This window comes from Alexandromys fortis, unplaced genomic scaffold (genome assembly GCF_014885135.2).
Source record: "Alexandromys fortis isolate MF-2015 unplaced genomic scaffold, M_Fortis_MF-2015_v1.1 scaffold_19, whole genome shotgun sequence".
In the NCBI taxonomy this organism is placed as follows: domain Eukaryota; kingdom Metazoa; phylum Chordata; class Mammalia; order Rodentia; family Cricetidae; genus Alexandromys; species Alexandromys fortis.
In genome coordinates this window covers 8,009,198-8,022,207 of record NW_026067890.1, presented here as the reverse complement: position 1 = coordinate 8,022,207, position 13,010 = coordinate 8,009,198, and the positions used below count along the sequence as shown (strand labels likewise).

General features: G+C 43.1%; 1 protein-coding gene across 3 annotated transcripts in view; it reads right to left on the bottom strand.

Moving 5' to 3' along the window:
- The window catches only part of Sec24d (SEC24 homolog D, COPII coat complex component), an 84,717-nt gene that overhangs the window by 13,385 nt on the left and 58,322 nt on the right, over positions 1–13,010 (bottom strand). For all 3 annotated transcript variants that reach the window (XM_050149992.1, XM_050149911.1, XM_050150078.1), the window contains 4 exons: positions 7,986–8,177; positions 7,019–7,112; positions 1,372–1,488; positions 573–743 (listed from right to left, as the gene is read on the bottom strand). In XM_050149992.1, the coding sequence (XP_050005949.1) occupies positions 573–743; positions 1,372–1,488; positions 7,019–7,112; positions 7,986–8,177 (574 nt within the window). The remainder of the gene's footprint in view (positions 1–572; positions 744–1,371; positions 1,489–7,018; positions 7,113–7,985; positions 8,178–13,010) is intronic.

Genomic DNA, 13,010 nt, shown 5'->3' with positions numbered 1-13,010 from the left:
ATTAAAGCAAGCAAGCAGTTACATTTTCAAACATTATCTTAGATGTCTCTTATATAAAGTATACTTTCCCCCATTGCAAAGTTCACATTAATATTCAACTCTGGGGTAGTATGAGCGCGATGTGTGAGCTAAAATCAGTAGGAGGCCAATCAAACACACAGTTTTACATCATTTGAATTTACTTTTGCTAGTTGTCCGCAATGCAACTTTCTTACACCATCAAACTGAAACTGGGGTGAGGAGATGGCTCAAGCCTTAAGAACACTTGAAGTGGCTGGGCAGTGGTAACATACACCTTTAATCCTAGCACTCCTGGGGCAGAGGCAGGCAGATCTCTGTGAGTTCAAGGTCAACCTGGTTTACAGAGCTAGTACCAAGACAGGCTCCAAAGCTACAGAGAAACCCTGTCTCAAAGGACCCAAAAAAAAAAAAGAAAACAAAACAACAACAACAACAACCCCCATGCACACCAGAGGGATTGGGGGAGAAGGACAGAGACAAAGTACATTTTAAGGAAATATTCAAAATTCAGCCAGGAGGAAACACGGACACACAGATGGCTCGCCACGTACCTGAAACCCATTGTACTTGTAAAGGGTTCCTCCCGTGAGCAGGGGGACCAGCCCCAAGGAAGCCACATCTGCATACTGACTGGGGAAGAGGAAGAGAGTCACCGAGCAGCTGTTGGCCACACAGTCCTTGGCCAGAGATTCATAGACAGTTGATTGGGGCTGGAAAAGCATCTGAGGAAAAAGATGGAAGAAATGAAAAGCTATACAGTATTTTTTTTTTAATTTAAGTTTCTATTAATTTTTTTAATTGGACATTTTAAATGGGGGAAAATACGTAATTTCTACCTCCAGTTAAGTGGACTAGGCTAATGCAATGAAATAGTTGGTTTCTTTCAGGTTATCTGTTACTCTAACACCCCAATGGGGCTGTCCCTGCTCCCATCCTCAACCTGTAGGCCTGGATGCAGCTCTGTGGATTGGATGGTGCTGGGCCCCTTAGTCACACCCATCTTCCATCACCAGAGACTGCCACACTGTCTCGGGCTTGAGTGCTGGCTTCTTTTCAGCATCTGACCTTGGCTTCAGGACTGGTGTCTCTTCCTCAGGAGAATGAGGGCACAGACCAACCGCCTTCCCTCTCTACTTTCTTCTCTGTGCAAGCCCTCTCTTCCATTTCTCTAAAATTCTCATCTGACACAGGTTACACATGGAAGATGTTTCAGTGTAGCCTCGTCAGCTAGCAGCCTCTCTGGCGATATGAAACCCCTTAGCAGTTTACAGTTCCAAATACTCATGGAGAATGGGACCCCTTTTAACAATGCTTCAATGGACACTTCAAAGAGTAACCGCTCCCAGGTACCTTCTCTTTGTCTGTGTTAACCAGCTTTTTGTCGTCTCTGTTCTTGAGTTTTCCCGGTGCTTCTGCAGTAGGCAAGGAGGAATGGAAGATGAAAAGCTTCCCAGGGCACTCTGCTGCCTAAAAGCAACGCACAAAATGTCTGGTTGTTGTGATTTTATTTGTAAGAGAATCAGAAATGTATGAAAAGCCTACCTCACTGCAGTGAGGAAGGTAAAGATGAAAATGAAGAACAAACTACAGTTGAGGCCTCTTGCAAGTCTCTAGAAGGGAGTCCACCAGAATGGAAAAGAGTGTGGAGGGCCCTCCAGTAACTGCGGAACCACCAGACTACAGGAAGGAGCTTGCCGAGCAATACTGTTAGTAGGTTGCTTCTGCAAACCAAACTTTCACCTAACCTGGAGCCAAGTTAATGATGCGCTTGTAGACTATTTATCATGAGGCATTCATTCTGCATATACACTGTATACTCAGAATTAACTGACCTTTGGGAAAAAAACAATGTAACTGATTTTTCTACATTTTGAACTTACTGATATAACATGTTCTTGGTTTCTCCCTAGTGACCCATTTATGCCCTAACTTAGAACAGTGGGGGGGCAGGGTAAGATGTGGTGGCTACACCTAAGACCATTCACTGGAAGCAGAGAGGCATTGAAATCAACCTAAAGGGGTTTAAAAGAACAATACATGAATACAGATCAGTAACATGTGGTTATGGTATTATGTGCCGTTCAGGGTCTGTAGGGCCAAAAAGCAATATCCTCTCTTGTGAAATGTCTATAGAAGACCAAGACATAAGTTCCTATTTGCTGCGCTGTTCAACGCGTAAAGAGGATGGCCTTTGTTCAAGAGACCCCATCAGGTCAGACCTCTTCTAATCCAACAGGCTCACTCTTGAGGAAACAATACTAAGGGTTAGTTTCTCTCTCTTTTTTTTTTTTATGTGACATTGTCTCGCCCGATGACAAAGATACAGTACTTCTAGATATATATATACAAAGTCCCCTGAGTCCACACAGCACAGTAAGACCTGCAAACCCATGTTTATGATAGCACTGTTCACAGCGGTCAAGTAATGGAATCCGTCTAGGTGTTCCTCAGTAGGTGACAAAGGGCATGGAGCACCTAGACACATGGAATTTTAGTCAGCCTATTAAGGGGACTAAAATTATTTGCTGGGAAATAGATGCAAATGGAGATTATCATATTAAGTTAAATAAGCCAGACTCAGGAAAACAACAAGTTTTCTCTCATTTTTGGCTCCTGTGTTTCATACAGACACAGAAAGCCATACATGTATATGACCTGCTAGCAGAACAGATACCGGAGCTGGGGAAGAAGGAAGGGGTGCATGCAGGAGAGACAGGATGCATTCAGCACTCTCCACAGTGTGTGTAAGCCAACAAAGCATTTGCAAACTGCCTACTTATTTCCAGAAGGCTTAATTTAAAATGTTCTTCAGCATTAAAACCGCCACAAAAAGCTACACCCTGCATTCGTGTCTGAATGGTCACCACCACCACATTTTCCCTCAAATTTAAATGACCCTCCCCATCTGTTTTCTGCTTCCCAGACCACATCTTGTCTTTTACTGTATAAAGGAAAGTGAAAATCACATCATATGGAGACTTCCTATGTTAATTGGAGCAAACTAAAAATACTTCTCAGTCACACATCAGCTCTCAGAAATGTAAAGTAAAATGTTTCTCGTCCGAGCCACCCAGTTCCTAGAGAATTCACTATCAATGTTCTCCGCGTCCTTCTGGATGTTGTCTAGTCACAGAAGTGCTGAAACTTGTTCTCCAAAGATCACAGGTCCTAGTTCCCACGGGCTTAGAGTCTTAGCCGTTGTGTTAGCTCTGTGACTTTAGGACAACCACTTAGCTCCTGTCAGCTTCATGCAAACCATACATGACAGAGTAAGCACAGAATGCAAGAGTTAGAAGACTTCGATGGTTCGGTTAGTCATAATAAACATACTTAATTGTCTGGTTAAAGGAATGACAAGGCCCTACTCAGGGCCCAATAAGAAACTCAGCATTGCAAAAATATGAAGCAGCTGGGGCTGGGCGGATGGCTCAGAGCACAAAGTGCTCGCCATTCAAGAGTGAGAACCTGAGTACACATCCCCAGCTTCCACATACAAAACTGGTGGGCATGTTGGGTGCATTCAACTGGGAGAAACAGGGAAGACTAGCCAGAATTGGCAAGCTTCAGGTTCAGGAGAAACCTTGCTCCAAGGAATAACCATCGACACCCATGCAAGTCCAACTTTTTGCCCAACTCTTTTCTTATGATTTACTTATTTTTATCTCCTGTGTTTGAGGGTTTTACTGCATGTATTTGAGCACATCGTGTGTATACAGTATCCATAGAGGCCAGGAGAGGGCATAAGATCCACTGTAGTTACAGGCAATTGTGAGCCACCACGTGGGTGCAGGGAACTGAACCTGGGTCCTCTGCAAGAGCAGCAAGTGTTCTTAACCACAGGACCATCGCTCTAGCACCTGTTTAGTCCAGTTCTTACACAGAAGTTTATGTATCAAGTTACTTGACTTAGATAAAGGTGTTTGTCAGCAATCGGCAAGGAATTGGTTTGTGCGTGTGTCAGAGTCTGAAGGAAACACAGCTGTTACTACATAGGAGGAAACAAGACGCTGAGATTGGGAAATGCTGTGGACATAGCACAACGGGAAAGCATAAAGTCCTTAGTCGAGTATTTCCAGGGCCTTTAGGAACATGCGCAGGACTGCCACCGTTTGCCTTTGGGGCAAATTTACATGGCTTTTTTTTTTTTTCTAATTTTGGTCTGTTCTGTTTGCTTTAAGAAGTTTCTTAATAATAATTCTATAATATGTGAATTACATATACACACATACAATTGGGATATAATATATATTAGTGGTATATAATAATTATGTAATTAGTGCATATATAATCATATATATACGTATTATACATATAAAGCTTTTATTTGGTAACTGGTAGAAAGAAAAGTTCTGAAAGGCCTTCACAGTAAAACACGTTCCCCTTTTCTTCATTTTTAAATAACTTTTTATTTATTTAAATTAACATTTTTTTCATTATTTTACAAACCACAGTTTCCCTCCTGCCTCTCCTCCCATTCCCTCCCCCACACCCTACCCTAACCACTTCTCATCTACTCGCTTCCCATCCACTCCTCCTCCATCTCCATCAGAGAGGGGCGGGCCTCCCATGGGCATGAACAAAGCATGGCACATCAAGCTGAAGCAGGACCAAGCTTCTCCCCCTGCATCAAGGCTGGGCAGGTAATTCAGCCCCTCCCCCCCCCACACACACACCCCTAAAGCCAGCTGAGTGCCAGGGACAGGTCCTGATCTCAATGTTAGTGCTGGGATTGCATCTCTGCCCTCTGTATACAATATCTTGAGCTACTGACCAAACCACAGTCCTGAACTTTCCCAAGTTACCCCTGGCCTCCCTACTCCTTCTTTTACTACCAGAAGAATTGTGTCTCATGATACAGGATTAAATCTCCCCTGCAACGCTTCAGAAAACTTACGCACAGGACAGTCTAGACTACTTGAAAAACACAAACACCGAATGATTTTTCTTATTGGTTAAAAAGAACAAATGAATGAATGAACGAATGAAGAACGAAGAGGCCTCCTCAACACTGTTTCTCCATTGCACATTCTTGAACATGTCCGCTTTTGTCACAGTAGGGAAGGCTACAGGTGAGAATTTTAGAGGCGTTTTGTGCAAACTATACACATTTAAGTCTGATTTTCAGCTACTCGGGACCTGACTCTGTATTCATGAAGTTCTTCTGAACTGCTATGCTTAGATAGTAGGTTTTTTTTTTTTTATCATTTTAAAACATCAACACTTTTGTGCTGGCTAGTTTACATCAACTTGATACAACCTAGAGTTGCCTGAAAAGAGGGAACCTCAATTGAGAGGATGCCTCCATGAGATCAGGCTACAGGCATTTTCTTAAGTAGTGACTGATGGGGGAGGGCCCAGCTCATTGTGGCCGGTGCCATCCCTGGGCAGGTGGTCCTGCGTTCTATAAGGAAGCAGGCTGAGCAAGCAACGAAGGGCAAGCCAATAAGTCGTGCCTCTCCATGGCTTCTGCACCAGCTCCTGCCTCTAGGTTCCTGCCCTGTTGGAGTCCCTGCCCTGACTTCCTTTGAGGATAAAACAGACGTGTAGCCCAAATAAATCCTTTCCTTGCTAAGTTGCTTTGGTCATCTGTTGCCTCACAGCAAAGATCAGCAACACTAAGACCATTTTTGTAAACTTCAAGGATTAATATTAATAAACATTAATATAACAATAAACTTGTAAACAAGAACATAATGCAAAAGCTATAAAGACATGAATGGCAGGAATCAGACTGTCAAGAATGAATGGCAGGGAAGGCTTCCTGCTACAGCACGCACCGCAGAAGCAATGTCAAAGTATATTATTATCATTGACAATGATTTGTCAGGATTGACATCAAATTTTAGACAAAGAACAGCTTGTCACCACTCACTCCCCATGCCTCTCAGATGTAAGCACATATTTAAAACATCACTTCCAGCCTTGGTTTAAAGCAGAGTGATGCTTAGAGTCCTTCATGACTCATGATGTGAGGGGAGATTTGCTAACGGACTTCCCACTGGAGGACATCGGTGACCTTTCCAAATGAAAAGGAATAATTAGGATTTTAGTTATTTTGTGATATGAAATATCATAATTCCCAAGGCTTTCTGTGGGGGCGACTCTTAATACCGTCAAATCATTTGTGATATGAAATCTATTGCTAGATTTACATTAAATGGCCCATTATTCTGACAGCTGAAGACATTGACAACACCATGAGCAAATGCTCCTATACCACACCTGAACACTCAGACATCAGAAAACCTAGACCAGAATCAGGTGCTAGGGTCAAGCTACAGAAATAGATGCACCATTTGTGTGGGATCAGTTCCTAAGCTCAACCCTATACCACCACTAACTCTGTTCTGAATCGTTCTTGTTGTAATTATTAGTCATTCTATTTTAGAAGTTGTTGTGAAGTTAATTTTAATAACACAGTTTTAAAACTAGCTTCAGGAATGAGCTGTCAAAATCAACAGGTTCAGCTCTTGTGCTAAAGAAACAGCAACTGGGGACAGGGCCTTCTAGATCACATTGCCTTCTTCAGTCCTAGCAAGATGAAATGTCATTTGAGCTCAGACTTCCCAATGGACACAAAGACAACATCACTCCACTTAGACAGTGAGTGAAACCATGACCATCAGCCACTTCCCTGACACCACCTATCCCCAGGCCTCGCCTTTGCGTGTTTGAAAACCCCAAGGAAGGAAACAACAGTACAGGAATTTTTCTCATCGTATCCGATAGCTCTTATTTGCCTGAACTAACTCTGAAAATAGACCACAGAAAGTTCACCTAAAAGCCAAAGAGAGGGGCTAAGTTGAAATCCTAACCAGACAGCTGTTGTGATGCTCACAGCACTGGGGTATAAACACAGGAAGTGCTTGTGGCTTGAACCATTTCCTCCTGAAAACGGGGAACGAAGACTGTATTCCTTTTCGCACACAAGGTCTTCCTTGCTAATTTCTCTGCTACAAACTTCATCTGCGATCAAGTAGAGGTGGCCACTGCTCACCTTGAGTGCTTCCATTCCAGCCTGGATGACAGGAACAAAGACTGTCTCGTTTTCATTAGAGTCAGCAAACATCTCCGGAATCTGGTCCAATAAACTGAGGGAAACAAATGGGGAAAGGGTTTTAGGTGCTCAGCAAATCTGTCGTAAACTTCAGAAGATAGATCACCGATATCTCAAGCCCGAACAAATATGACATTTATTTGAAGGACAGCATGTGAGGGTAATTGTTGCCCACAGGGAACAGGCGACCTGACGCAGACACTCCTTAAGGGAGGCTGTTTTAGCACAGTCTGGCACCAAAACCTATTCTCTGGATGGAACATTTACTAAATTACATTCTTTGTAGATGCTTTTGATTCAATATATACTTATTTATAATACCCAGGACTCTTTAAATAACACTCTATCTTAATATGTACAGTACACAAAAGAAATGCGTTTCTTTCATCCCCTCTCCATCAAGGAGAAAGAATTTAAAGGCTGAGACTGAATTTTTTTTATTGATTTTTATTGAGCTCTAAATTTTTCTCTGTTCCCCTCCCCTTCAACCCTTTCCCATGGTCCCCATGCTCCCAATTTACTCAGGAGATCTTGTCATTTTTTTACTTCCCATGTAGATTAGATCTATGTATGTCTCTCTTAGGGTCCTCATTGTTGTCTAGGTTCTCTGGGATTGTGATTTGTGGGCTAGTTTTCTTTGCTTTATGTTTAAAACCCACTTATGAGTGAGTACAGGTGATAATTGTCTTTCTGGGTCTGGGTCACCTCACTCAAGAGACTGAATATTTTTTAACTGGTCTACACCAAAAAGGGGTAAATCTAACATAAATCATAAGAGTTGTATACCCTATGCCTTAGGCCTCCTGCTATTGACAACGCCGAACACCATTTGCAGTTGGCTGGAAACACAACATGACTTAACCCGTGCGCCTGATTTGCATTTAATTAGAAGACACCTGATATTTACTTGTGAATCACAGATTGAGATTCTTGATAGTTGACAAGGAACCCATCCAACAAAGGAACAAAGACCTCTGCAACATCGGTCACCACCATCATCTGAGGTTGAGCCAAATTACTCTTGACGTTAAAGAAGTGCAGAACTTTGTTGTAGGTGATGAACCCGACCCGAATGGCAGACGTCTCTTCATGTTCCTCCCTAGGAGAAAAAAAAAAAAAAAGAGCCAGACTTCAGGCACAAGCTCTCATGAACACAGTCTGACTCTTTCTCAGAGGTGATGAAGATGCCATAGACTTGGGACTTGGAGAACATTTTGCCTTCTTCAGTCTTTTGCCTGTGAGACGAGGCTTCTACCTAAGTTCAACAACTGTGTCCCCTATAGAACACAAGGAAGGCATAAAGTTCTGGTTTTAATTTCTAGTGCCCTTAGAAAGCAATAGTGAATCATGGCAGGAAGGGATAGGGATTACTTCAAAAATAAGCAGGTCGACATGGGAAAGCATTCTCCAAATTCTAGGTCAAGGGTTAGATATTGTGAAAACACTTCATACATATTTGCTCATGGGTTTCTTTTTCTTTCTTTTTAATTGTTTTTTTTTTTTTTTTTGGGGGGGGAGCATCTTTTCAAGATGTGGTTTCTCTATGTAGTCCTGGCTGTCCTGGAACTCACTCTGTAGATCAGGCTGGCCTTACACTCAGAGATCTGCCTGCTCTACCTTCCCAATACTGAGATTAAAGGCAGTCTCCACTATGCCTAGCTTAAATACAATTCATAGAAGTTAGAATTTTAGAATTCTCATGAACAATCTGGGCTTATTACATTCATATAAATAAAATGTTCTTAGAAGTAACTAAAAGACCGAAGCAACGAGACACCTGAAGCGCGAGAGGGAGGTGACGCTTGACTTACTGATAGGAAAGGACTTTCGGCTCCTGCGGGATATTTTTGCTACACATCCTACAACATCTCAATGTAGCAATCGCTAGATTTTAACAACATGTCACAGGAACATATAACAGCAAGTAAATTACACGCATAAATAAGATTTCTTGTGATGGTCGTAATAGGAAATTAAACCTATGAAACTATACTAAGCAGCATCTTTTCTTTCAGGAATTCCAAGCAGTTTGTTAGTGTTCCAGAAAGTATAAGATGAGCTCATTCACCTCAGTCCATAGCAAAGATATTAGAATTTAGCGGCACAGGCTCCTGTTGCCTGCTCGATGACTGCCTTTCTGCCCGCTCTCGATGGCCTTAAAATACCCACACCACAGGCCCTCTAAGTTCCGCCGGCAAATTCTACACAGTGCTCAGAGTCTCGATGACAATCACGATAGAAAGGTACATGATGTTTTCCTTGACTCTTCCATTTCAGTGACATCTCCTCTGCTTAGGACACTGTTTTTCTGAAGAAGGGTGTACTTTTCTCATTCCTGAATTTTCTCCATAACATAAATGATATTGAGGCTGTTTTGGTGTTGTCTGTAACCCAAGCACTTAAGAGGATAGAGACAGGAATATCAGGAGTTTAGGGCCAACCTCAGCTACATCAGAGTGTCTCAAAAAACTCAAATAATCAATGAATGAGGTGTGTATGTGTGTGTGTGTTTATATATGAACAACTTGAACATGAGGGGATAAAAAGGAAATGAAAGTGCCCACAAGAGATATCTCAAGTTCAACTGTCAGCTTTCACTGCAGACCGCTGAGTGCAGGCCGACATGAACTGGTTTTTTACCTGTTTTGCTTTTTTTTCCTCAATAAGGTTTTATAAATTGGTAACGTTTCAAAGGTTCTCATAACCTATTGCAAGAGCAGTGGGTAAATGCTTACATTTTTGGGCATTTGCAATGCTTTCAGAAGTGGGAGTCCCCATCTGCTGGGTTAAAACACACACAGGTGTCTCCTGCGCTGTCTGAGGTCACAGGAGCAGCTTCCACGCTTCTATGCCGCGCCGCCCCAAGTGACACCTCAGAGCCGGCGCCGCTTCTGGGCTTTCTCCTCTTCTCTGCTATTAAAAATCTGTTCGCTGAGACCAAAGCATAAATCCTTCCTCCTGTGAAATCTCCTGAGGGGACCAGCTAGAAGTCACTTCCTCTTCTGAATTCCTAGAACGCGTTTCTCTCAGTGTCCAGTACAAATGGAAGCCGACAGAAGGAAATGCCCAAGACTCATCTACCACCCCTCCCCGCCCCGTGCCATCCCACAAAGCCTACTGCGGTGGAGAATTCGGGTTTTACTGAACTTATCTGCTGGTGAGACACTGGACTGTGGGTGGCAAATTAGGGCTTGTAATGGTTAATCCCGGTTTTTAACTTGACCAGACTGCGAACCAACTGAGAGAGATTTCTCGGCAGATTATCTAGATTAGGTCAAAGGCTCATCCTGAAGGTGGGCAGTAACATTCCTTGGGGGAGGGGCCCTAGACTGGATAAAAAAGAAGTTGGCTGGAGAGAGGGCTCCGTGGTTAAGAGCATTTAGGGATCTTGCAGAGGACCTGAGTTCAGTTCTCAGCACCATCTCTAGTGGCTCACAACTTCCTGTAACTCCAGCACCAGGGGAAGGTGAAGTCATCCACAGACCCCTCTGTGGGCACCTGCACTCGTGTGTACATTCCCATAGCTGAGTCAACTAGGGAGGGGGGTGCACTGTGGAGTGGCCGTCAACAGTCATCTCCTCTGCTTTCTGACTGCAAGTGCGATGTAACCAACCCGCTATGATGCTGGGTGCCCTTAAACTGCGAGTCAATGAACCTCTTCCTGCAATCTGGCTTAAAATCAGTCTGGCTAGAAATATTGGCATATGCAATAAGAATATGCTACAAATTAGGTTTTTTATTTGACAAAAAGTTCACTAGCATGTCATTCATTCACCTTTGTTTCCCAGTAACCATTCATTGCATAAATAAATAATGTCTGATAAATCATGAGTGACTGATTCTTTTCATAGTTAGATTGGAGTCAAATAAAGCAACACACAGACACACAGACACACACACAGAGACACACAGATACACACACACAGACACACACACACACACACAGACACACACACACACAAAGAGAAGGAGAGCGATAGTCCAGACTGATACCTCTTACTGGATTTGGGCATGTGCTATCTGGGTGGGAAAGAGCATCTTGGGATCCACAGGGATAGCTGATAATCTAAATTGATATTTTTAAAGAGCATCTAATCAGAACTTCTCACATCACTGTAAGACCGTATCACTCATCTTCATAGAAACATGCTTTTTAATTTGAGAAACAATATGAAAACTTTTCAAAAATTTGTTCAAAGATGTCACTGTCCTAAAATTTCCTCAACACTATAACGTATCACATGAAGAAAACTCTGGCTCTCCCCATTAGTTCTGCGTAACTCTGTGAGGTACATGCAGGGCTGTATCCTAACCTCTGCAGGGCACATGAAGGACTCTGCAGGGTACAGGAAGGGCTGCATAGAACCTTGTGAGGTACATGAAGATGACAGGGGTTAACGGGCCTTCCTCTTCTGCGTTTCAGCTATGCTCTTTCCAACAGCAGCCAGATTGCTTAATATATGAATCTGGCAGAGCAATACCACAGACATTAGTAAGCAGATAAACCACAAAATTCCTAACTCATGAATTTCCATTATTTTTAGACAGTTGTCTTCTTTTGTACTCTTTGTGTATATTTATGTGGATATAGGTGCGTGTGGAGGCCAGCAGAGGGTACTGGATGTCATCCTCGGGACACCAGACAAAGTTGCTCATTGGCCAGCAGCTTGCCAATTATGCCAGATTCGCTGCCAGCCCCCGGCCCTTATCTGTGTTCTCAAAATTGAACTCAGGCCCTTGCACTTGAAATAAAATAAAACAAAGGCAAGTGCTTATTAACTCGGCCATCCTGCCAGCCCCATGTCCAATATTTAATTCATCAACGTTGGAAAGAAGCAAAAGTCAAATTAACCCAGTGATTTACTATGAATAACAGATGAAGGATTGAAAAGTTTTTCCTCCTTGTTCCAAAGAAGTCAGAAAATCTAGAAACTTTTCAAAGCCAATTCAGAGTCAAACAGAAAAGAAGGGGTTTCCCTTTTCAGAAAATTCAGAACATTCTAGAACAGCAAGCACATGCAGACTGTTTTACAGAGATCATGTAAAACATGCCACCTGCTTTAGTACAAGAAGAGCAATCAAACTGATGGGGCAGTCTTACCATAAGAAAGAAAAAAAAAGCTGCATATACGCAGAGACCAAAACAAATTTCAGACAGAAAGCAACCAGGTGTTTTTTGTTTTTTCAAACGAAGACAGTTGGCTTGACAACACAGAGTTTAGAGAGATTTGATAGCGTCAGAGAGTAACCAGCTGTAACCTTCGACTTTTCTCTCTTGTCTTCTGCCAGAGTCAGACATCTGCTTCAGGGGTGCGGGTACAGTGAGAACAGAGGGTGTGATTTCAGATCTGAGAGCAAGCGCTGCACGCCGCTGCTCCCGGTAAGGAACACGGGGTTTGTGGGGTGACTTGGTGAAGACAGTTTAGCCTGACTCAGTGGGAGATGAGGAGAGGAGAACCTGTTTACAGAAACCGGAGTGGTTTCTTATAAACTAACCCTTTCCTATAGACTAACCGTCAAATCCAGATTTGAACTTAAGAAGGCCCGCGGGCGAGTTCTGTGTGAAGCGCATCTAGCAGAAAACCAATCCTTCTCGAGGCTCTCTGACAGGAGACAAAGCAGTCTCAGGGCATCTGGGCCTTAGCTTGCCACCTGCAGCTGGCTCCATCCCGCTTTTCACCGTCTGAAGTCACCTCCGTGTTTTCCAAACATCCCCACTGTTTTCCGAACCATCTCCACAATATTATGAGTGCCGCTTAACAGATACAAACAGAACTGCTCGTGGGAGGTCCAGAGCCTACTCATCTCAGTTTCTCATACACAAAGCATCAGTTGGCAGGGGGGGGGGGAGGTTACAGAGGAGTGGGCGTTCAAAGGCCACAAAGCACCGTGGCTGAGGAATCCCTCCTCACCCAAATGCCCCCATCCAGAA